At 31.9% G+C, this 26,749-nt stretch overlaps 1 protein-coding gene across 1 annotated transcript in view; it reads right to left on the bottom strand.

The window, feature by feature from the left end:
* COL11A1 (collagen type XI alpha 1 chain) overlaps window positions 1-26,749 on the bottom strand; it is a 196,802-nt gene that overhangs the window by 85,716 nt on the left and 84,337 nt on the right. The window contains exons 16-32 of the mRNA XM_089918904.1: window positions 24,818-24,871; window positions 22,300-22,353; window positions 22,128-22,181; window positions 21,882-21,935; window positions 20,618-20,671; window positions 20,456-20,500; window positions 19,211-19,264; window positions 18,723-18,767; window positions 18,418-18,471; window positions 17,910-17,954; window positions 13,554-13,607; window positions 12,411-12,455; window positions 10,251-10,304; window positions 10,126-10,170; window positions 6,061-6,114; window positions 4,345-4,452; window positions 1,345-1,398 (exon numbers count right to left, since the gene is read on the bottom strand). Of these exons, the coding sequence (XP_089775030.1) occupies window positions 1,345-1,398; window positions 4,345-4,452; window positions 6,061-6,114; window positions 10,126-10,170; window positions 10,251-10,304; window positions 12,411-12,455; window positions 13,554-13,607; window positions 17,910-17,954; window positions 18,418-18,471; window positions 18,723-18,767; window positions 19,211-19,264; window positions 20,456-20,500; window positions 20,618-20,671; window positions 21,882-21,935; window positions 22,128-22,181; window positions 22,300-22,353; window positions 24,818-24,871 (927 nt within the window). The remainder of the gene's footprint in view (window positions 1-1,344; window positions 1,399-4,344; window positions 4,453-6,060; window positions 6,115-10,125; window positions 10,171-10,250; window positions 10,305-12,410; window positions 12,456-13,553; window positions 13,608-17,909; window positions 17,955-18,417; window positions 18,472-18,722; window positions 18,768-19,210; window positions 19,265-20,455; window positions 20,501-20,617; window positions 20,672-21,881; window positions 21,936-22,127; window positions 22,182-22,299; window positions 22,354-24,817; window positions 24,872-26,749) is intronic.

The following is a 26,749-nucleotide window of genomic DNA, read 5'->3' as shown; positions in this document are numbered from 1 at the left end:
ACAGGCTCCGGATGCGCAGGCCCAGCGGCCATGGCTCACGGGCGCAGCCGCTCCGCGGCACTTGGGATCCTCCCGGACCGGGGCACGAGCCCGTGTCCCCTGCATCAGCAGGCAGAGTCCCAACCACTGCGCCACCAGGGAAACCCCCAGGATGTATTCTTAAATACTAAACCTGTCTAGCCTGAATGGATCAAACAGGGATAGATAGATGACAAAGATATAGGTAGATAAATAATAGATAAATAGATAATCTCATTTGCATATAATTACCTTAATATTAAGAACCAAAATTTACATATTAAATCATTTAACCATTTAATGTAACTAGTCAATACATCAAATGCAGCCTTAGCAAAGTTTTATAATTAGCTCGAGGAAAATTAGTACACCAAAGTAAAGATGTATTTTTAAAACTTCTTTTTGCTTAAAATATATTTCAAATAGTCAAAAGTAGAATTTGAGTGCATTGAGTGCATGGGTTGAATGGTGCCCCTGCAAAAGATATATCTAATATCCAAGTGTTCTAGAATCTGCAAATATTACTTTATTTGGAAAAAGGGGTCTTTGTAGATGTGATTAAGTTAAGGATCTTGAAATAAGAATATCCTGAATTATCCAAGTGGTCTTTAAATTCAATGACAAGTGTCTTTATAAGAAGAGAAGATACAGACACAGAAAAAAATCCGTGTGGAGAAGGGGTCGGAGATTGCACACAAGCCAAAAAGTGCCTGGGGCCACCAGAAGATGGAAGGGGCAAGGACAGATTCTCCCACAGGGCTTTTGGAGGGAGCATGGGCCTACTGACACCTCGATTTTAGACTTCTGGCCTCTAGAACTGTAACAAAGTCAATTTCCATTGTTTTAAGTCACCAAGTTTGTGGTGATTTGTTACAGTAGCCCTAGGAAACAAGTTCTGTGGAAATGAGGGAAAATAAAGAGGATGAAAGAAGAGTCATTCTTCCTTTAAAAAAAATATAAGTGGTCATTCAAACCTTCAGGGTACCAGAAAGGAAATCAAAAGCTATTATCCATCACCTGTCATCTACTTAAAGCTTCTATATATATTAATATACTGCCCTGGAATAGTCCTTATTCCACTCACAAGGAAGTGGCTGACTGTGCCTTCCTTTCATGAGTCTGTCTCTAAAATACTCCAATCCAAAATCACCTAAGATCTCTGAACTCTCTCCAGGTGCCCACACTGCCCCTGACTTTCCCCTATAAGATTATATTTTAAGGATTCATCATCTCTATATTACAAACTGAAAGGTAACCATAGATGATTAATTTTAAGTGTATCTACAAAAGGCTGATAAACTGTAAAAATCAAGCTAATTATTTTACCTTTGGACCTTGTCTTCCTGGATATCCCGGTAATCCTGGAACACCAAGTTTCCCCTAAAGTTAAAATAATAATAATAATCAATTCTAAGATGAATTAAGTTTAAATGATGCTTTTAGTCATTTTTCTAGAAGTTAGAACCACATATTTGCACATTTGAAAGGAAGATTTGCAAGTTTTTGACATTCTTTACTTTCATTATATTTCTTAATTTGAATAGGGAAAAAAATGTTGCTAATGCTATAATGTTCACTAACTTAACCTCTGTTGTCTAAGTGACAGTGCCTTCTTTAGTGACATAGAACACTGAGTAAAAAGAATTCTAGGACTGTTTATGAGCTAAAGAATATGCTAAGAAATCACCTAAGATTTATGAACATTAAATACTATTTAAAATTAATGGATGTAGTTAGAACTGCATGTAGATCTTACCATTCCAACTAAAGGTAATCTATTTGATAAAATTATTTCATTTCTCACTGTAAATATAAAGCAAGCAATCATAAGTTAACATTTTTTTTTGCTAAGTAAGGAAAGTTTAAATAACTATACTAAGAAATTTGAACCTGATTTTTTTTTTTTTTTTTTTTTTTTTTGTGGTACGCGGGCCTTTCACTGTTATGGCCTCTCCCGTTGTAGAGCACAGGCTCCGGACACGCAGGCTCAGTGGCCATGGCTCACGGGCACAGCCGTTCCATGGCATGTGGGATCTTCCTGGACCGGGGCACGAACCCGTGTCCCCTGCATCGGCAGGTGGACTCTCAAACACTGCGCCACCAGGGAAGCCCTGAACCTGATTTTCGAGCAAAGTTTCTTCTTTTATTCAAATGTCTGAATAAATTGGGTTAATAAATACCAAATGGTGAGAGATATAGCTAAATAATGATTTTTGTGGAGTGTTAATTCCTACAGGTGGGAACTTGAATATGCAGCTATTTTCTTCCAGTGCAATGAGATTACCTCTCAATCTGATAGTGCTGAAACACGATAAATTACAGTGAAGCCCAAAGATGTATAACAAATCCTAAGAGGTTTAAAATGCTAAACTAACAAAATTGGCCCCTTGAGCAAAGCATTAAATTAAAAACATGAGTAGAGAGAAAATAAAATTAAATGAATTGAATAAAATGTTTGTGGAATTTTACTGTGACATTTTCCTTAAGATCTTATGAAAGCACATTTCATATATAAAATATTATTTATCAAAGTCTTAAACATTAACAGACACACAGTATCATTATTTCCCATGTGCATTTAAATGAAATAAGAATAAAAACAAACAAGCTCAAATTACTATATATATAACATTAATAGATGAGCAGGATTTTATGAAAAAATAAATATTTTACTGGATGAAGCAAGGCAAGAAATTAGGAATATAGTTTATGACCTTGTTATTATAGGTTGAACTAAACAGTTGTCTGATTCATGATCAACACTGCATAGGTAAGCAGTCTTCAGGTGGAAAACATTCAAACAAGCCTTAAGAAGCATACTTACAATGATGTCCCCTTGGACAGAGTAAGTTATCACAGCTTGTTTTATGCTACTGATTTCAAGGTTAATGAAATTCTCTAATTATTATCAGAAAACTTTTGTAGTCTATGCTAATACTACATTAGAATGTAAATTCATTCATTTTAGAGTCATTTAAAAATAAATCCAGACAGAAAAGTTCTTTGTATTTTCAGTGTGGTGATAAGCAACTTCAATAAAAGGGAAAATTCTAATGAAAGGTGAAAGATGAAGCACTGTGGGGTAAAGTCCTGATGCCTCAGAATAGTTTGTGGGACCGTTTACACAGAATATAGTGGGGTTGAGAAAAGAGGAAGGTCCTAGAGTATCGTTAACTATTGGCAAGTGAGCACTTTAAGTAAGGGTCGTAGGCCTTGTAAACCCTTATTTCCCCAATCCTGTCTTTTCCCTCCGTTGCCTAAACACAATGACATTATTAATCAGTTTACAAACCACAACTGAGAGTATGAAACTGTAGAAGAACTACTATATCAGATGACTCATAATGACATGAGGAAATGATTTTTTATTTGTCTAGTCACAGTTCTTATATAATCCTTATGTATTTTCCTTCTGGGATAGGATGGTAAGGGGCAGAGATGACAATTTTCTTACATAGCATGGAATTTCCATATTTATAGAATAATGGCATGCCCACTATAAAAATTGGAGAATAGTCATATTTACAAAAAAATGGAAATCATTTGATTTATATCACCTAGAGATTATTATTTATATTTTCCTTCAGTGTATATAATCAGAAAGCATTTGTCATAGATATTTCTAGTTTTGTCTTAATTTAACTTCAGGTTCATTATAAGACGTTTACAATATCACTAAATATTCTACGAAGGTATAATTTTAATGTTGCCTAATATCCTATCTAAATGTAAGTATAATGATTGCAAATTTTTTTGACATTATGCATATAGCCCAGTGGCTCTTAAAGCAATTAATATTAATATTATCTGGGGATATTTTAAAACATAGTGATGTTTGAGTTAACCCCAGATTAAAATTAAAACCTTTTCAAGTTTGGCCTGAACATCAGTAGTTTTTAAAACATTTATCCTGTAAAAATATATGTTAATGTGGAAAGAGTGGTAAAAGGACATTTTGGTTTGAGGGCCAAAGATGATTCAAGTTGTTCAAAAATAATAAGTAGACCATCTTTGATTGGTTCTTTCAGCCTTCATTAATCACGCTCAAATTCTGCACTTTTAATACAGAAGAGCATTAAGAGTGGTTGATTCTACATGGCCAATGGAAGCAGAAGGGACTAGAAAATAAGGAAGAGTGAAAGAGGATAAATGTGCCCGTCTCATGATTATACTTCTAAGTAGTAATATGGATATGAAACTGAAATTCAAAAAATTGAAATTCAATAAAACCCTCTAGATTTACATCACAGGTGATTAAAAACACCCTAAAATCACAGTGAAGCATCATCTACAAGAGGACCTGTGAATTTAAACTTGCTCCCTAACCTTCTCTCCTGCTTGACCAGCAGGACCGGGGTCTCCGGTCAGACCTGCTCGACCTTTGGGGCCTTCAGGGCCATCTTCTCCTCTTGGACCTACTTGACCAACTTCCCCCTGAAACACAGAGTAACAACATTCTTGTAATTTAAAATATCTTGGAGACTGAATGGCAGAAATTATAGTCTATCAAAAACTTATATTCTTCAACTCTTGGTTTGTTTACTCACATATTACATATGACAAAGAGGTTTGAAAGTATTTGATTTCATCAATCTTTCAATTAATAAATAAAGTACTCAATGCTGTCTGAAAGTTGAAAAACTACAGAAGCCCTACATTAAATTAATTTTAATACATTGTGTTGCAGAAAGAGAGAGAGAAAATAAATAAATAAGAATCAAAATTAGACACCGTAGGTTGGCTGAATATGCTACACCAAAATATGCCACTGTGGCATAAGGATTATTTTGAACTGAAGGCAATTGAAAAAAAGCAGATACAAAAAAAGTTCTCTACCCACCCCATACTTGCTTAAAAGTAAGGCACAAATTTGCAAAGGTGTCTTTCCTCCCCTCTCTACTAGAAAGGACAAAAATTAATCAGTAGTGATAACTAGACACTTACCAGTCCAGAGTCAGAAGCAGGTACCAGTGGAATCTACCTATGCAACAAACTTTACAACTAGCCTTTATATACCATTAGTTTCCCATATATCTGCCTTCCCACAATTTACAGTATTAGAAACTCGAAGTCCTTTTCCTGCTCAAAATTTATTGTTCCTTTGCTAAAATGCTATACAAGCACCAGTTGTAACCACTCTATTTAGTTACTCGTCACTGAGTGTTCCCATGTATAATCATGATGCATATGCTAGCAAACTTCTGTTTACTTTTCTCTTGTTCATCTGTCTTGTGTCAGTCTAATTTTACAGGGCACCAACCTGAGAACCTATTAGGGTAATAGGGAAAATAATTGCTCCTCCCAGATGATAGCGACTTTAGAAATCACCGTTTGGAACACAAGAAAAATGTCTGTTTTAAACTTGGCTTTCGCATTTAAGGTATTAGGAACTGGGATGTGTAAGTTATTGCCCCTATCCCGGACACAGGCTTTCTGTGCATTTTAGGAAAATCAATATTCTATAGTATCCTTTTTTGCTTAAATTTATTAGATACTATTATACTAGTTATAAAATAAATCTTCCCAATAAAATTTAATTTACTTTAGGTGACACAATTTTGTTTTCAAGGTACTCATTAACAGAAAAACAGTGTACTATTTCTACATTCAAAAATTCAAGACAACTATATAGTGAACATTCATAAAAGTTGCAGATACAGTTTCCAGGCAGCATAGCTCACTATATGTGAACAAAATTTAAAACAAATCTATTGAATTAATTATATAAAACAATTTGATCATCATTTTCAAAAATATCTGTAAACAATAATACCATATATATAATATACTATATATTATGTATATATATTATATATATATAAAACTATGGGTGTTCTGGGACATATAGCGATTTAACATAACATCTAAAAAACAACTGATACTATATTATCTCTACAAAAATTAAACACCTAATCTTCATATAAAAATGGAAGTGAAAAATATCACGGGTAGTACATTTTTTATTTATCCTGTGTTTGCAATATTTATTTATAAGAAGAAACACACAAATGTATGTATTAGTGCAAATTTCTTTCTACTTACTCTGTCACCTTTAAGACCCATGTCCCCTTTGAATCCTGGAAAACCATCTTCACCCTAAAATGTATAAGTAATAAAACAAGTGTTTAATCAATTGTTTCTATGAATCTAAAATATGGCTTTGCAAATTATGAGTACTGGTAATTAGGAAAAATTGTTCTGAGAAATAAGTACCTTAGTTGTGAAAACTCCTCTTCCCTATTTTAACTCTTTATCCCCAGTATCCTCCCATTTTCCCATAATTAATGCCTCTAAGTTAACAGAAAAGTTTTCACAAATGTGTCCATTGAATCTTCTCTATCTTATAGGGGGGAATAACCATTTTCTTATAACAAAATGTATCCTATGTTATTTGAACAAAGAAAAAGTAAAATTTAATTAATTATATTAACTTTGGATTACAAGAACTCCGGACAACCAAATAAAATGTCTTTAATTTACTGATATATAACTAAGAATTTTATATCATTCATTTTGTCTCCTGTGCTTTAGATAAATGTCTTCTGACTCAACTTGTTCTCTAATTACAATCTCTCTTCAGGTGAAGAATAAGCAAATTAATATTATCCTTAACGTGTAAATAGAGATTGCTTATCATCACATCATATGCACAAACAAATGATGCTGAAAACTGGGCATCCTTTAGCAAAGAGAGGAGAAATTTTGACTATGAAAATATTTACTGTCATTTTTACTATATGCAAACTTTTAAGAAATAAGCTTCATCAATAACCTTCCTGTCTCTTAATTTCAATAAAAAAATTTAAATTCCTAAGGAATAATCATTCATGTATTCAATAGCATTAATTGAGCAATAACTCTGTTCAGAGTATTGTGGAGTAGTTTGAAGTTTTTGTTTTACCAATAATTTGTATTAATTTTGGTACAGGTGGAATAGAATGGGTGTTTAGAGAAGAAAGACATGAGGATGATGATAATGATGATGATGTGCTGTGCTGGTGCTGGTTCTGGTGAGGCAAGAAGTGAATCTGGAGATTTGAGGGGGCAGTTGGTACCTTAATTAGTAGTTGGAGAATAAGCATTCATGTATTCAATAGCACTAATTGACTTGCAGAGTTTGAGAAAAAGGCATGTCAGGCCAAGTCTGAGAACAGAGCTGAGAAGATTAGTTCCTACACTTCCACATCCTGCTACCAAATGAGCTCTACAAAACATAAAACTGATCACGTCAGTTTTGCTTTAAAATACTTCAATGGTTCCAAAGTGCTAATGATGAATATAAGCTGCCATCCCCTCTCTCCTTCCTACCATGATCTAGGCTTTGTTCACCTCTATAGTCTTATCTTTGGTCTTAAATCTCCTCTCTACTTCCATCCAACACACTGATTTTAGAAAAACTGAATTACCTGTATTTCCATTTGTAATTCTTGCATTGGTTAACTACTTACACATACACACACATCTGCAAATCCTTTACCTTCTCTGTCTACCTGGTGATACTTTCCTCTTCTTTTAGGATTTAGTTCATGATTCTGCTATGAAGTTTTCCATGACCTCAATATTTCCCCCTTAAAATTAACCTCTTTGTTCTGTGTGCCCAACTGAACATTTAGCATTATAAGATAACATCCTGCACTTAATAGATCATAGGTCTCTTTCTTTCTATTAAATGGTCAAAACCAAGAATCATGCCTAATTAACCTCTGAATCTCCAGGGCCTAGTACATTTTGACCCTCAAAAATCATGATATTTAATAAACATTTATTGAATGTACATTTGGAATCATCCTTGCCTCAGTGCTAGTTTGGTAAGGTATGCTAAGGTCCAGAAAATATCAGGTTATGATGGATATATGAGACTTAGACTTGGAAAAGGAATCCAATCTGATATCCTATCTAAACATAAGAATTCTGACAGGTCTAAAAGTTTTGACACAAGCATAATGTTTTCAACTTTCTGGCCACAAAGTAGCTTTGTGGAATTAGGATTCTCTCTGCACTGAATGCAATTGTGCAATAGCAGAGGCTTAAAAGCTGAAAATGACCACTTAACTTCCTATTGACTGGTGTCTTCAATACTTTCTCCCTAGAGAGAAAGGTAATTACACAGTTGCCAAGTTTAGTTTAAAAAAATACTGCACTTTATGTCTAAAATCAGTAACAGTTTTTAGGATATTTTGTCCAGGAGAGATTTGTTTTTTAAGAGAGCATATAGTGGACTAGATGATATTTCTGTCAAAACTTTGTTTTCAATACATTTGCAATTTAAAAATAAATTAGATGACTCAAGTTATTAAGAATATCCTTACAATAAGTGACATTTTTTAAACAAATAACACTTTCAAGCTACTAAGATTTCCAGTCCTTAAATTATCAAGTCTGAATTAACATTTTTTAAAAGTAGGCAGATTTTTAGAAAACATGTAAAAAAGGAATTCACCTGTGCCACTTGGTTAACTGGATTATGTTGCTTAAGTTCTAAGGAACAAATCTGAGTCTAAACAATGGAGAATTTTATTCTAGTTAGGGTACTAACTTGGTATTTCACCTTTGGTTAATTAATTAATATTGTTATTCATAAAAGAAAATAATTTCAACTTCCTTCTTCATCTCTTATGAGATAAATGGTCAATTATAATATATACTCAGAAAAACAAAATAACCAATAATCTCAAATTGTTTTCCTACATATAAGCAATATATATTTATTTTTTCCTGAGTAGGTTTTTCCTTATATATCTCATCATCTATAATTTTATTTTCCTTTGTCATTTGCTACTACCCCCCTTTCCAAAAAGTTCACAACTTTCCCACCCCAATTAAATGCCTTTCCTTTAAACACTGCCCTCCCTAAAAATCCTTCATGGGCACTAATTCCAGAGAAACAATTTGAATTGATATTTAAATGTATTACCAATAAAAATTGAGATTCCAAATTCCAAACTGAGACAATATATTTTTTTGCATAGGCAACTTGCAAGTAATTACAAGTTCAACACTGTCCAAACTACCACTGTGCTAGCTCAGTAAGACACTATACCCTGAAGTTCATCTGTGATGACCAAGATGAACTGGGATTCAAATCAAAGTAGCTGAGTTAATTTAAAATGCATGACATTTTTTCACACAGTAGAATTGCCAATATAGTTGCATACTTTGACAGTGCCTCAGTATGTAACCTATTTATTCTTTTCAGAAAAATAAAATATAATGTATATAATAAGTCCATACCTTCTTGTAATCTATTCCTTACTGATATCAAATCTATTCAAGGTGTTTTTGATAATATTATGACTGTGGGAATAAACAGTTATCCTTGAAATCAAAATGTGTGTTGCATATATTTCTCACCAAATCTACCAACATTTTATACTTAACTTTGTTTTATAAAATGAAATATAGTAAGAATTAATGCAATAGTGATTCTGAGTAATGTTATTCCATTTCAACACAATCATCAAAGGATTTGGGAGCTCTACATTTAATGTTAAACATTTACATGAAAAAAATCTCAATTTTGTTTTCTTCATCAAATTAAACTATAAGCACTCTTTAAAAGAATGTACATTCTTTCAGCTACCTTTACTTGGCTTTAATCTTAATTTCCTTCTTATTAAAGCTTTTGTTGTGCATGCAGTATCACATATGAAGTCTTCCTGTTCCCCCAGTTGATTCATGTTACTTCTAACTTTCATATTTTGCACTTCATTTCAATTTATAAAATTTGGGGATTTTAGTAGAGAAGAAAATGGAATAAACATTCCTCTGTTATACATATAACTGGATCCAATCCAAGCATAACAAACCAATCATAAGGCCAACCTTATAATTTAGAAAAGTTAAACACATGTAAGAAAAAAAGAGATGCAGGATTGATTCTGTTTATGACATAGCTTTTTTTTTTTTTTTTAAATAATGTAGTCATCACCTGAGGATATAAGACTTCTAAAATTTCCAGGATATAGAGTACAAAATTAGACTTGCGTTGTTTGGTACATAAGTAATCACTCAATATATTTGAGAAATGGAATAACTGTTCAATAAACTTAAATTTTTTATACAATAGGTATATAGCAATTAAAATCACCTAAATAAATTATGTTTTACCTTTTCACCTTTAGAGCCCTTGAGACCTCTGACACCATCTGCTCCCTATGGAATAAATTAGAAGGATTAAATAACTATAATATTTTACATTGAAATTAAATAATGTAGGAAAAAATAATATTTACCTTTACTCCTCGGGGACCAGGGTAGCCAATGGGACCCTGTGGACCAGGAGGACCCTGAAAAAGACCCATTGCAATTTAAATACATAATGCACTGAAAGTGCCCCTCACTCACAACATACTATAATTTTACCAAATAATCTATAAAAACATGGTATTTTTCTACTTCTGGTGAAGATTTCTTTGGTACTTTATCATTTGTGTCTAAAGTCAGATATCATGAACAAATCATGTGATGAGCCTTACCTACTCCAAACTTATATATTCATGCAAAAAGTAAGATAAATATTATGAATATGTGAAATAATATAAGTAATTATATAATTAATAACTGCTTTTCTAAGCCTGAAAAAATCTGATGTTTTCAATGTCTACAATAAACAATTATAGACTAGCCAAAAGGATAAATAATTTCTAACCAAAAACTAGCATTAAATTTATTACATTCCAAATCAAAACTACAATGAGGTATCACCTCACACCAGTCAGAATGGCTATCATAAAAAAATCTACAAACAATAAATGCTGGAGAGGGTGTGGAGAAAAGGAAACCCTCTTGCACTGTTGGTGGGAATGTAAATTGATACAGCCACTATGGAGAACAGTATGGAGGTTCCTTAAAAAACTAAAAATAGAACTACCATACGACCCAGCAATCCCACTACTGGGCATACACTCTGAGAAAACCATAATTCAAAAAGAGTCATGCACCACAATGTTCATTGCAGCTCTATTTACAATAGCCAGGACATGGAAGCAACCTAAGTGTCCATAGACAGATGAATGGATAAAGAAGATGTGGCACATATATACAATGGAATATTACTCAGCCATAAAAAGAAAAGAAATTGAGTTATTTGTAGTGCAGTGGATGGACCTAGAGTCTGTCATACAGAGTGAAGTAAGTCAGAAAGAGAAAAATAAATACCATATGCTAACACATATATATGGAATCTAAAAAAAAAAAAAAAAAAAAAGGTTCTGAAGAACCTAGGGGTAGGACAGGAATAAAGACGCAGACGTAGAGAATGGACTTGAGGACATGGGGAGGGGGAAGGGTAAGCTGGGACAAAGTGAGAGAGTGGCATGGACATATATACACTACCAAACGTAAGGTAGATAGCTAGTGGGAAGCAGCCGCATAACACAGGGAGACCAGCTCGGTGCTTTGTGACCACATAGAGGGGTGGGATAGGGAGGGTGGGAGGGAGGGAGATGCAAGAGGGAAGAGATATGGGAATATATGTATGTATATGTATAACTGATTCACTTTGTTATACAGCAGAAACTAACACACCATTGTAAAGCAATTATACTCCAATAAAGGATGTTAAAAAAATTTATTGCATTCACATCATCAAGAATATGATCAAAATTATATATTTTCCATGGCTGGCTTCATTTCACTAGTCTACCTAAAGGAAATAATGTATAATATACAATAGTATATATTATACAATAGTAATGTTGACTATTTTAATAAGAATCCAAAATTAGCTACTCTAAATAAAAATGATCTTACCCTGCTACTGTAATCCAAAATAGTATTAACATTGAAAGCTTTTATTTTGATATTTTATTTAGATATTTTGATAATCGTTGCTCTTACAATTTAGTCTCCTCTTATGTAAAGGTTATCAGAAAGTAATAAGTATAGATAAAATTCAAGTGACATAAACACTTTAATGATATTCAGTAGTTCTTGTCCAATTTCATTATTATTACTTATGGTCATTTATTCTACATATATTACATAGGCAGAATGTGGATTTATTTCTTATCATGAGAATATTTTTAAAAAAACAGAGAATGCTAGTCTAATTGATCAAACTGCCAATGCAAAATTAAAAGTTATCTAAGACACATCTTTTTTATACCCTAGATAAAAAGCAACTATAGAAACATGATTTATATCTAAATGCTAGCAAAAATTCTTTTGAAAGTAAAGACATATTACAGGTAGAGAATAACTATTTTCTGGCACTTAGTTTCCAATATTCATATCCCTAAATGATCATCGAAGAATATGATGTATATATATATATACACACACACACACACACACACAGACACACATATATATATATTGTAGAAATGATCAAAGTAAGGCATTTTCTCTAGAGGATAAGGTGACAATATTTAAATGGATACTTTGTAACATACCAGAGAACCCTTTTCTCCAGACTGGCCTTCTTTTCCAGGATGACCCTACATTTATCAAAAATATAGACTGGTGAGATGCAATATTAATGGTAATTTATATTATGAAATTGTTCCCTTTTTTCCCATCTGTTGAGGTTTTACTCTTTATGTTTCAAAATATATTGCACATTTTGCATCAGTGTATATGGCTTTAAATAACACTGGAAACTGTGGCATTTGGAAAGAAACATAGTAAGTTTATATTGCATGGGTATAAGTTTCATCAACCACATAATATACTTGAGCGAGAGCTTGGGAAAAGCACATAACACATATTATTCATCAACAATTCAACCCCAGTCTCATTTAGAGTCTTACATAAAGGTGTTTCAATCTAACTTCTATTTTGCATATTGATCAAATAATCATACACACATCTTTAAAAAGCAACTAAAATATGTGGATATATATTTTAAAATATAGCAACATCATAAACACTAATGGTGTTTGTAATCAAGTTATCAAGTCACTAAATATTGCATAAAAACATACAGCTCCACAACAACTATACTCAATGAAAACAACTAGTTGCAGAATGAAAATTTTTGTACCCTAGCTCTGAGTAAGTAGTTTGAAGAGAAAAAAATAACAACTGTGGAGATTACATAATTACATTATTTATTACTATGTGATAAGATATAATAAACACTGCTATATTTCTAGAAAAGTAGGAAATCCCTGAAGGCAGAGGAATTTTCATGTAAGATGTCTGAGGAAACTTACAAAAGGTGAGGAATTTCACCTGGACTCTCAAGAAACATGTTCTTTGAAAAGGAAGAGAGAATGGAAAAGTGTTTTCTATGAAAAGAAAAGGACATAACAAAAGGTATAGCAATAGAAAATGTAAAGCATGCTAAGAGAAAAGTGAGTGGTAGGAAAATATGAGATTCTGGCCTAGGGTGGTCCAAAGCCCACTGGGAGCTCCTTAAAGAGTTTGCAATATGGAAGTGGCATGATGAAATAGCATTTTAGAGAGATCAATGTTTAATTATTGGCTCTACTGCTTTTATTACTGAATTCTTACAATCACTTCTAAAGCATATGTAAAATCTATTTTTGCAAATAACATATAGAAATTTTAATGACTAGGTAACTATTACTTACAGGAGGCCCATCAGCACCAGGGAGTCCTCCAAGCCCTGGTTTTCCTTGTGGTCCCTAATCAAATAGAGAAAAATAATATTTTCATTTAAAAATTGAAAATAATGAAAAGTCTGACTTTGTACACAGTGATATACAGCCAATAAAATTCTTAACTTGAGTCACTGGCTTTCATCTATAAGCAACAAACATCTGAATACTTTTTAACATATTATGTAGAAGAAATGGTATATAAAGATAGATGAAAACCAAATTTAACATCTGTCAGAGACATGCTGGTTTTCATACTGCTTAATAGTCCTAAATGTGTCTTTTTAAATTAACAAGTTAGTTTTCGCATACCACAATAAACTGGAACTTATAGAATAAAAAGGAAAACAATATAGGTCAATATACAATCAATATACATTGATTTATATCATTGAAAAAGCAAACATTGGCTATTTCCATCAATGATGTTAATAAGTGCCAATTCACAGGGAACTATATTCAATACCTTGTGATAAACCATAATGGAAAAGAATATGAAAAAGAATGAACTAAATCACTTTGCTGTACAGTAAAAATTAATACAACATTGTAAATCAACTGTACTTCAGTAACTATTTATTCAACAGATTAATCTGTGTTTAATCACAGGGGATTTCAATTCTCATTTAATTTGATCATTGGTAAGGTTGGAACATGCTAAGAATGACTATTACAAGAAGTAGACCCTTCATTGGGAGAAAAATTGGCTTTCTGCTTAGAATAATTAATTTTATCAAGCCTTCAGAGCCTAAGCCATTATTGCTTACTGGTCAAGTCATTAGCCAGAATTTAGAAACAATTAAAAGGGCAAGGATATATCAGCAATCCTAGATGCTGGATGTAGGAGGATTTTTCCATTCTTAGAAAGTATTTAGAAAAAGCATTGTATTCATATACATGAATAGTACAGAATTTAACTAGAAAGCCTCACTTAAATCACTTAACAAGGAAGTCTCACTTAAATCACTATGGAACAACACACAAAAATAAAGGTAACCTTTAAATTGAACAATCTGGACTTTATAACTGAATTTAATTGCATCTCATTTACAGGATTTAAAAGATTCAATTCCCTTCACCACTCTGCAAAGTCATATACAGTTAAGTAATCTAAGATTATGAAACAATTGTTATAAAACCTGTTTTTTTTTTAATGGCAGTATTTTGCCTTTCACTCAAATCATTTTTTCTCTCTCAGTAAAGTCTTACTTCTTCAAAACAAAATGTAGATTACAAAGGCAAAACCATTCCAGTAATTATTATTATCAGCAGATATATTTCTAAGACAATGACCTTGTGTACAATACTACATGGATTTTATGTTGTTGCTATATATTTAAGGGTAGATGAGAAATACTAAAACTCTTGTACTATAGGATGATTTTTTTAATCAAGTTAAAATCAATCCATCTTTTTTAAAATGGAAGCTCCATGACAGTACAATATTTTATCTGCTTTCTTAACTGCTTGGTGTCTCCCTACAGGAATGGGGACAAAGTTAAATGAATGAATGCCATATTTTAGATTTTAATAAAATAGTTAAAATTTATTGTGTCTCTATGCACTATGTTAAGCATATATTTATAAGTGTCTCTATGTGTCTATATGCATATGTCTCTAAGTGTCTATATGCATATATTTATGTGTCTCTATGCACTATGTTAAGCATATATTTATATGTATAGTATCCATTTTAAGTCTCAAGCAATTCCATGAAATATCAGCATCAAAGAGCTTGAGTAATTAACTAATGTTAATACATCACAGAATTGCAATATAAATGAATCCAGATCTGTAGCCATATCGTCAAAGTCCTTGCCTTTAACTAATATATATTTCGTGTCTTGCTTTTTCTTCTTTAGCTCATATAGTTATACAATACCATTTGTTTTCTGTAAAGCCATTAACATATGTGATATAAATTCTGAAGCCATAAATTAAATCACAGGACTTAACAGTATATTTAAGTTATCAACGTGTCAGAAAAGCAATATAGTTGTCATCCATTTTAGTTAATTAGCTTGAACTTTATAAAATCTTTTATCACAAATATAATAACAGCATAGGCTATGATAACTTAGGACAAAAATATAAAAGTTATTGGGAATTAAAAATATATGACATTACTTAAATTATATTTAATTGTGAGATTATAGCATGATCCAACTGAAAACATTATTCACCAAGTTTTGAAAGACAAGGCTCTTGAGCCAGAATAAACAGAACACAGTATATCATAAAGAAAATAAAAGTAATATAGATCCAAAATAAACTATATACCATAAATGCAATACAAATAAAATGCATTTTCTTCATGTTCTTGAGTTTCTTTCTCCTTTTGATGGAAAGAAGCTGTCTTTGGACTCAAGAGCTGGATATGTTCAAAGCAGAGAAAGAAGCGGCTTGTGCTTAAAGACAGCTCTCTTCCTACCACAAGAAGTGCAGTGAATCAGATTCTATATTTTACCTGTGACTCAACAAAGGGAATTCAGATATAACAGCTTTCCTTAAAAGCAAATTCTTCCTAGGAATCCAGTTCAGAGATGATAAAATTATTGTAGAGAATTCAATAGGCACACGCCTCAAGTGCAATTTATGGTTATGATGAGCTAATCCAAAATATGTTAAGAATATATGTCCAGATTAAGATCTCTGATCTAAAGCAAAGATTTTAAATCACCTTTGGTACCTAACATCTTAAATAAATAAACCATTTTCCATAGCACTCTAATACTGTAAACATATGGAAAATATGCACAGAGAAAAAGTACTTTAAAGATCATTTAAGTTTGCTATGCTAATTCTTAACATTAATAATAAGTAACTTGGTAAGAATGTTACCAAAGGACTTGAATATATATTTTACCAAAGAATATATAGAAAAGGTCAATAAGCACATAAAAATATGTTCAGCATCACTAGTGATTAGGGAAATGCCAGTTAAAACCACAATAAGATACTATTTCACACCAACAAAAATGACCATAATCAAAAAGAGAAGCAATATTAGTATTGTTGAGAATCTAGAGAAACTAGAATCCTCATAAATTGCTGATAGGAAGGAAATATGGTACAACCACTTTGAAAAACAATTGGAAACTTCTTAAAATGTTAAATATAAATTTACCATATAACCCAGCAATTCCACTTCTAAGTATCTACCAAAAATAAATGAAAACATGTCTACACAAATAACCTTTTTACAAATATTCATAGCAGCACTATTCATAATAGCTGAAAAGTTACATAACTCATATGTCCCTCAACTGCTGAATAAGTAAACAAAATGTGGTATATTCAATCAATGGAATACTATTTGGCAACAAAAAGGAGCAAAGTGCTGATACATGCTACAATATGGATAAACCTCAAAAACATTATGCCAAATGAAGCCAGACACAAATGTCACATATTATATTCATTCATATGATTAAATTAAAATATTAATTTCATTCCTATATCTTGTTCACATGAGATGTTCAGATAAGGTAAATCTATAAAGATAGAAAGTAGATCAATGGTTGTCTAGCTTTGTGGGTGAAATGGGAGTGCAAATTGACACAAGGTTTCTTTCTGGGGTGGTATAAGTATTCTAAATATGTGATTGTGGCACAACTCTATAAATTTACTAAAAATCATTGACTTGTACACTTAAAATGAGTAAATTTTTAGGGTATGAAATTAACCCCAATAAAGTTGTTAATTTTAAAAAAATTACATATTCATAGAAATCAACAAAAATAAGAAAAAATATATTAGAAAGAATTAGGTAACACTGTGCTGTAACTATAGGGGACAGGAAATATTACTTAGGGAATTTGTCAGAGGAGATAGGGACAAAAGACATCTCTTTAATTAAAAACTTATTCTTGTTTTGATCCAGGCATTGAGTTATTAAAAAGAACATCATTTGCCATTTATACATGAGAAATGGTGGCAATAATGTCACAATTTTCCCTTAATTAGACCTTGCTAAAAGCCTTTTGTCACAAGCAAACCTAATTACATTTTTTAAATAATGAGAAATAAAAGAACCAAAATAAAGAGAAAACACTCATATCAGTGCGTTTCTGAAATTAATATAGCTGAGAATGTCACATTTGGAAGTTATCCAAATGGAAACTCTCTGAAATTTTATCATTTACAGTTCAGAGACATATGAATGACTGCTGCTCACCCTGTGCTTTCATAATTTAACTCCAGATTAATTCTTTATATGCTGGGACATTTAAATATCTTATCAAAAACAGAAGGCAGACCTTATACCTCCCTAAAGTTGACAACACAAGCTTGTTTACCAGACATTACTAGAACAACAGAATAACTTACTTTTTCACCGGGAGGACCAATTGGACCTTGTGGACCAGGAAGACCCTATTTTAAAAGAATTCATTTCATATGTCAAGAATCACATCACAAGAATACACTTTTAAAATAGTAAATGATTAGCCCTCTATTTTACATGAAATGATTTATGAGAATCTATATATATATATCCCCCCACATTCCCCAGAAAGTTTTGCAACACTATGAGGGGTTTTACATAAGCTACTCTTCTGGCAACGGATATGTAATGTGATTCTATTCAGAACCCTCCTGCAGGTGTCCTGGCATTCCATGAACACCAAATGACTCATTTTTCTCTTGGAAGAAAGAGGCCTCTGCAAATTTGCTCAAATTTTTTTTAAAAAGAAAAGAAAAAAAAAAGAATCATCTTCCTACATTCACAATAAAAACTCTTAGCCCTACATAGAAAATTCTGAGGCTGTCAATTTTCTTGTATAAAGATACCATCTTATCCCATTATCTCAAAAAAGCTGTGACGGTTTAGACTTACTTGAGGTCCTGGATTCCCTTGCTGACCTGGAGGTCCAGGCTCCCCTTGGGGACCCTGCCATAGGAAAATATAAAGAGTCTTTAATAAAACTATTTCACATAATAGGTTTTTTCTTTTCAGTTGAAAAATAGTCCCCAAATCATGTTTCCCTATAGAGAATCCGGAAAATCTTGCAAAATATTAATGCTGGCAGAAGCACTTGGCAACACATTGTAAGAAATCTTAATTTTAGATTTAGCAACAAAAGTGGTTTGTTAGTACTTAGATTACAGAAATGAGTTATCTTATGGATATTTTCTACATACCATGTTCCCTTTTGGTCCTGTGGGGCCATCCACACCTGCGATACCCTTCAATGACGAAAAAAATATGCTTGAGTGTTAACAAGTTCAGATGCTACAATGGAAAATTTAGAAGACTAACCTAATAATATGACACCCAGTAGCCTAGGTTGACTAAAAAATCATTTTAGAACTTAATGGAAATGAGGCAAAAACCAAGGTCTATACTCTCCTCTCCATGCCCATGGAGACAACCTAACAGCATTTTCCACTGTGAATTCGGAATTTGACACGAAACAATAAAATAGGTAAACTAAAAGGAAGAGAAAAGAAATAAGCCAGTGGAGTAGGGTATGCTCAGTTAAACTGATAGGCAGCATTATTAGGTCTTAGAATATAACAGAGCAGTAAACCCTTTGCTGTCTATTGAAAGCTTTCACAGCCTCCTGGCTTTAAAAAGTCTGGTAACAAGCTTTCCCTAGGAAATCTTGAATGTTTTCAACAATACATACAGGCTGTCCTGTAGGTCCTGGAGTTCCCCTTGGTCCTAGCAAACCTCGTGGACCCTAGGAGGAAAAGAAAAACACATTCTCATAAGAAATGCCTTCAAAACATGCCTCTTCCTTTAAATAAATATTAATGTAATGTTTAGATTAAAATATTTGTTCATCTTCTTTTAATGGTGTTTAAAAATGCCATTTTTATATGACACAAATATCTAGTGTTTATATTGATCCAAAAGCCAAGATGGACAAGAAAGTCTTTAATACAGAAGCCGTATCTTTGATTTTTATAAATTTACATATGAATCGCTTGGGAAATTTTAAAAATAGGAAATATTTTAATGCTTTAAATAAGTCACTTTTGTGTCATTTTCCAATTTGAATAGCAACACTGAATCTTATTAAATCTTATTATTCAATAAGATAGACTACACAAATAGAAGAGTCCTGATTCTCATTTATTTTACAGTTAAGTAAATTCCATCATGAAAGAATATTCTACTGAGAGAAAGAAACAAACAGCTGGATAACTATGTTAGCAAGATTATAGAAACCATTTGCTTGATTTTTAAAATTATTATGACTTAATTAATTTCTTCTCTTCTTCTTCCCTCTCCTCTATTTGTTCCTCCTTCTTTTCCTTCTTTAGAAAAGTGAATACAATGACTTACTGTCATATTCACTTGAGCTACTATGCCTTTTAGTTGACAGGCTCTATAATGTGGAAAACTAGGACTAAAACTAGGAGGCCTGCTTCTCGTCTGGTTCTTTGATTAACTAGCTTTGGGTAAGCCTTTCCAATTCAGTTTCCTCATTTGTAAAAATCAGTGGAAAAAAAGGATATAATCTAGTAAATTTTATAGTTCTATCTGGTATATACTAAGCACCTCATTTTTGTATTTCTTCTGATAATAAGATTAATTTATCCTAAACACATAACTAGATTCTAGAGCTATTGATGATATAAAAACTGAAACAAAACAAAAAACAGCAACAAAAACTAGGTAAGGTTTTTGCCTGAAAAGATGTTATATCCCACAATTTTTTCTCTTGATTTTCTGAGACTTTATCTTTAACAAAAGAAGAGCTCTCAGTATCATTTTTAAATGTTTTTTTCACATAACAATTACCTGCTTAGCTTAGGCAAGACAGCAAGAGTCATCTGAGTTTATTATTGACTTTATATATGTAACACCAATCACTATTCCTTCAAAACGGGGTATTATTTAAAAAGAAAAAAAGAAAGTTGCTTACAGCTTCACCTGGAAGACCCCTTGGTCCTATTTCTCCATCTTCTCCCTGTCATGGACAAAATGAATGGGAGAGTGATGCAATCAGACAATGTAACATTTCAGCATGATTTTGTTCTATGTTTTAATTTTAAATATTTCTTAAAAGAAATGAAGTTTAATATACCCGCATTCCATCTTCACCAGGAGGACCAGGAGGACCTTGGGGACCTCGTTCACCCTATTAAATAAATCCAAGTATAAGTAGAACACAAAATAAACTAGAATGTTTGTCTATCCTACAGCTATCCTACCAAATATAACGGAACATTTGCAGAAAAAACTTATGCTCTATTTTCCCTCCTCAAAACACTTCAAAGATAAATCATAATTTTACATTAACTGGCATTATATATTAGTATGCTAGGAAAAAATGTTCCCTCAATTTTGAAAACAAAAAGGTTTAAATGAAATTCCCAAATAATTTTCAGACATTTAATTATTACAAACTAATAGAAAAGTATTTTGCTGAAGACTGTCTTAAACATGGATACACTTTGCTGATTTTTATTTACATTTTTTCTGCCTCTAAAATAATTCTTATTAAATCAGCACAGTTCTAGAAGACTAAAGACATTTTTGGATTTTTTAAAAAACAAAATTATATATTTTTCTCAACATGTGACAGGCACACACTAAATGTCTTGCTAGACATTCATAGTGCTCTCTTTTCTTTATCTTTCTATTTTTTTTATATTCTCCAATTTCCTAATGGTTGTCTCATCTTCCTTCTTAACTTTTGGAGAAAAAAAATGTGAAGATCAAATTCTGATCTTTTTTCGAAAGACCACATCTTTGCTTAATTTCCCACTAAAAATATTGACTGGATTGTTGTTCAACATTGTATTTTGTTTAGCCTTAGTGAATTATAAGCTCTTGCACTGGATTGCAAACTAATATTATCACAGAGAAGTAGCCTGTGGTGTCTCAATCTACTGGAGCCATCTAATTAGTATAATAAAATACAGTGCCCAGTATATTGTTATATTAATGACAAACTGCCTATAGATGTCCTCTTTTGAGTATATTTCCACAGACAAAATGTAATAAGGAAATTTAGGCAATTATCAAAAAATTAGAGGCAAAATTAAATCTCCACACTTGTTCTATAAATGTATTTTCCATATACGTGTACATAAAGATTCCACATCAACTTATGTTTGTGTAAACTGAGTATTTTAATGTCTAAAAGAAATTAAAGAACTTATATGAGTATCGCACATATAATTCTACTTATCTTTCTTCAAGTATCTAGTAGATGTACTAATTTATATGAGTTCACAAATACTTAAATTAATTTTCTTCTTATATCTTAGTGTATCAATATTTTGTAGTATTCCTGTATTATCTCAATATAAAAAGTATACAATGTACAGAACGGTATATCTTACCCTGTGACCCTTGTCACCTGGCAGACCTGGAAGTCCATCAAATCCTCGATCCCCCTGTAAAATCACCATCACCATCATCATCATCACCGTCATCATTATCATCACATTTCCAGCTTATTTCTGCACTGTAATTTGAGTGTGAAATGTTCTTTCATATCAAGAAACTCTATTTTAAAATATAAAAATTTCAGGGGTGAACTGAGATACGAGATCTGAAAATACAAATGTATGAGATGAGCTCCCGACCTTGGCCCCGGGTTCTCCTGGCATTCCCCTTCCTCCATCAGCACCCGGACGACCCTGATAATACCAAGAACATGACTAAGCAAAAGGGATTCCAAATAGCACAGAATAAAAGAAAACAAAATAACTGATGATTTCAGATGCCCTCAAAATGTACAATGAAAACTAACCATACCCTTTTTCCAGATTTTCCTATTGGACCAGGAGGACCTTGGACACCACGAGGGCCCTATACAAAACATCATAATTAATTAATTTTATAGAATTCCTGATCAATAAACTTAATCACATCAGGAGAAAGGGCTTTAGAAATTTATATCTTCTTAGCTTTACCTTAATCATTTTAACACAAGAAAATAATTTCTTATGTAAAATTCTAGATAAAGCAAAAAGACAAGAGAATCGATTTTTCTAAATGGTTTCTTGCCAAAAAAGAGTCATGCTATTTTATTAAGTTTATATAGACATGCAATTACATTTAAACAAAAGGCATATAAACTGATATTTTAAGCTTTAAAAAAATCCTCAATTACTAAATATATTCTCAAAACCTTGCAGTTTTACATTTCACTTGACTGAAAACACTTCCATTTTATTCCTCTTCTCTTCGCCTTCACCTTTCTCTTCATTTTTTGGAGATCCTATTCTGGATATTTATTCTTTTATTGCAGGTATCACATTGAATTATAATTGTCTTTTTTTCATAGTTCAATCTCCCATTAAATTGTTAACTACTGTGATTTTGGACTAAATCTTTTTCTCTGTTATACTCCTATAATTTAGCACAGTGCTGGTACATATTTCTTTCAATCATCTACAAAATCCTGGAGGATCACTTGGCAAACCTTAATTCAAATTATTGACTGGCACCATGCCATGTCAGATTAAAGTTTAAAGATTCTCAATATCTTTCTTGAAGCAGTATAATACAATGTTATATCAATATACAATGTCTTACTTGTGAATTAATATATGTGATTTTTAAAATAAAATTACACAGCTAATAATAGATCCAATATAGATCCAGTAAAAAATAGTATATAGGCCTTTGTATTTAATTAACTACACCCTTTTTAAGTTTAAACAATATGCATATAATGAGTGAGGTAGAAAATGCAACACATATTTGAAATTACAAATAATTCTTATGATTACTGTGAAATGTTGATTATAGAAATATGAAATTAAGGTTGCCTAATAATTAGAGATTAAAAGAACATAGCTTTTAAAAAACTATTGCAGCAAGAAAACTCTATCCTATACCCCAGCTGGAAGGCAAGGAGCAATAATAACAGGACAAATCTTGTTAGTTTTCAATGAAAATGATCCTTCATTTGATATTGCATCTCATTGGAGTTAAGGAAAACTGCAAAGACCATGAAAACTACTGCAGCATGTTTTCAGATTCATCCATTTTGTAAAGAGGTGAGTCTGACCCAAAAGTTCATAAACTTTGCAAAAAACATATCAATATTTTTATACAATTCTCAGTTAAGGTACAAATGTTTTCCATTTCTTTATGGCCACATTTAACAAGCACGAAAAAGAAGGTTGCCACATTCTGTGTCACCCAAATATCTTTCTAAATTTTGGGGGGATTTTTTTCTCATTTCAAAATAAACTGTGGTGCATCCAAACAGGGGCGTATTATACAGCAACAAAAAGGAATAAACTATTGATGCACTCATCAACTGCAACAAACCCCAAAGGCATTATGCTGAGTGAAAGAAGCCAGTCTCAAAGATTACATAATGTATGATTTCATTTATGTAATATTCTTGGAAACATGAAACTGTAGTGATGAAGAACAGATCAGTGCTTGTCAGGTATTAGGGGTACGAGGAAGTTGTGACTGTAAAGTGGCACCAAGAAATTGCTTGGGGTTATGACTGTGGTGGTGGTGACAAAGAATACATATAGGTGTTCACATTCAAGTTTACATTATAATATTGTTAAAATAAAACTAATTTTAAAAAAAGAAAAAAATTAGTTGGATGGCCACTTGAGAGCTCCTGTAGCCCAATCTGAGTTTATATGTTATTGAGTATATCAGAAAGCATTTTCATTAAAAATGAATTTTAAAAATACATCACATTTTGCTTTTACAGTTTCCTAGAATAAGTATAATTCATAATGTGCTTATAGTGAATGTCTCTATCTACTTATTATCATTCAAGGAAAAATAATACTTTTAATTTGGCACCATGTAAATATAATGTAAGATCTTTTTAATAATTTCAGGTCAGATGTTCTTAATTTCTCTTAATTTCCTCAGCTCTACAAAGGGCTTCAAATTAGCTTCTTTTAGGTATATTAAATATTCTTTCTGAGAGAATTTACTAGATTTTATTCTCCACAGAAAACATGTTAGGCTTGTGGCAGGGCCACTATAAATACAATTGTAATAGTACTTCTCTGTTCTGTACAATCTCAAGCCAATTTAATGTTCTGAAGACGTATTACTATCAAGACTTTCCCATTCTAGCTTATTATCTTCTTTTAATATTGTTTAAATTAATAAAGTTATTGGCAGTCAACTGACCGTTAGAGATGTTTCAATTGAAAAAGGTGATGTGAGCTTAAAGGTAATGTAAGTAATTTCTTTACTCATAAAACAGATGGTAGACACTTCAATCACCCTAATAGATAAAATAAACTCAAAAATAAAATAAGTGAAATAGGTTAATTTTTACCTGAGGACCTGGATCACCCCTCTCACCTTTGGCCCCAGAGGAACCAGGCCCCCCCTGTAGAGAAAAGGTGAAGACATAATCATTTAATCTTGTAATTCCCTAACCAGTTTTTTTCCTACCATTTTCACTTGAAATAATTAAACATTATTCAAAATACATTTCTTCAAATAGTATGATTTTATTAGTTAATACAACAAAATTTTCAAGTCCTCTGATTGAAATGCATCTCCTCTCAGATTTTGACTGTATTCCAGTGTGTGAACTATATTTAAAAGTCTATATTTTACTGATAACTACACAGAAGCAAATTTCATGAAATCACATTGAAATGTTCTTTAATGTGTGTGCCATCAGAGCACTTACGATGATACACAGGCGTTGTTTATCATTACACGGTGGTGGAGTACTAGAGGAAATACATTTTTACAGAATCGGGTACACATTGAATTCATTTATGAAACTTGGCAAATATTAATGTTGTTATACTCAGAAACTTCTCAGACACTGAATTCTATAGCAATAAAATGTCAAGAACAGATGTTATTGTTGTTATTATAATTGTCCTGAAATAATGTCAAAGCATTTTTTCCTAGATTGGTCTATTTTTCCTTAGGAGAATAAGTCCTTATGACAAATGCCTCTTCCAAATATTTACATAATTCACAAAGTGCAACAAAAGCCTGGCACAGTAACTGGAAAAAAGTATAAAACCACTTTATAAAAGTGCTGTGAGTTTTAAAAAATAAATACTAGGCCATTCATCTTCCTAAAAAGCTTTAGAACACTAAAATTGAACATAGTGGTAATAGTTACTTCATTCTGAAGAGGTATACTCTGTGTGTTTAAGAAGTTTCTGATTTATTTAAATTAATATTCAATTAAATACTACATTGAATCAAAGTGCAAAAAGGTTAAAACTATGCTAAGCCTGAAAATGCTAGGTATCTAGAGCCTCCTGGTGGCTCCAAAGTAAAATAACTATTAATATGACTGCCAAAAAATATGACAAGTCAAGTAACATGAATATTCCAATCCTGAAAATTACAAGAATGATGACTTCCAAGTGTCTAATTAAGAATTCTTGCAACTAAATTTCTTCAAGAGAGAAACTGGGGTTCTACATTAAATCAGATTATTAAGCATAGAATTGAATGCAATTAAAGGACAGTCTATTTTTAATTACTTTACTGCATTATATATTCTGTATATAAGCACAACCTACTCAACAGATTATAATTACTTTGCCCAAACACTTATTCTAAAAATCGCCATGTAATAATTGACAGTAACAGAATAGGGTAAAGAACATTTTCTATGTTTCCTGACTATTTTAAAATATAGATCTCTTTTAGTCTATAAAATCAATTGGAAACAAATAATTGAAAAAAGGAATATTTCACTGAAAGAATGAACATATTTATGTATTAAAATATTGTTTCTTTCTTAAATCTTAATATATAAAATATGTTAGACTCTAGAATTAAGATTTTTTAAAGTCTGTTATAATTTTATGTTTTGGAGCAAAGAATAAGAGAAGAGAAAATGGTAAAAACAAACAATGTGATTTTTTTCTCTCAATATCAACCTTTAATATTTTAGGAAGCTAAAACTTTCTATAACAAAGACTTAAGTAATAAAATCAATTAATCTTGGATATTACATTGAGAATGGTAATGTAATAACACGGTTGTCAATGTTTTCTCTTTGCCAACATGCTGTGAATGTCTGACCCTTAAGGACTGGTGAAAACAGGAACAGCTTAATGTAACAAGCTTTCACTGGTTCTGCTCATCACTGTTCTTACCCTCTACAGATCCACTAGACTTGTGTTTGTCAGGATGATAAGCAGGAAAATTCCTTTGGATAATAGGATAATAAAAAATCTCAAGAACTTACAGATGCTAGGCTGATATTTTTAATTTAAGCAAAAGG

This window comes from Delphinapterus leucas, chromosome 1 (genome assembly GCF_059928025.1).
Source record: "Delphinapterus leucas isolate spDelLeu-1000000601 "Yukka" chromosome 1, BTC_Dleu_Yukka2, whole genome shotgun sequence".
Taxonomy (NCBI): Eukaryota; Metazoa; Chordata; class Mammalia; order Artiodactyla; family Monodontidae; genus Delphinapterus; species Delphinapterus leucas.
This window is presented reverse-complemented; position numbering and strand designations above follow the sequence as displayed.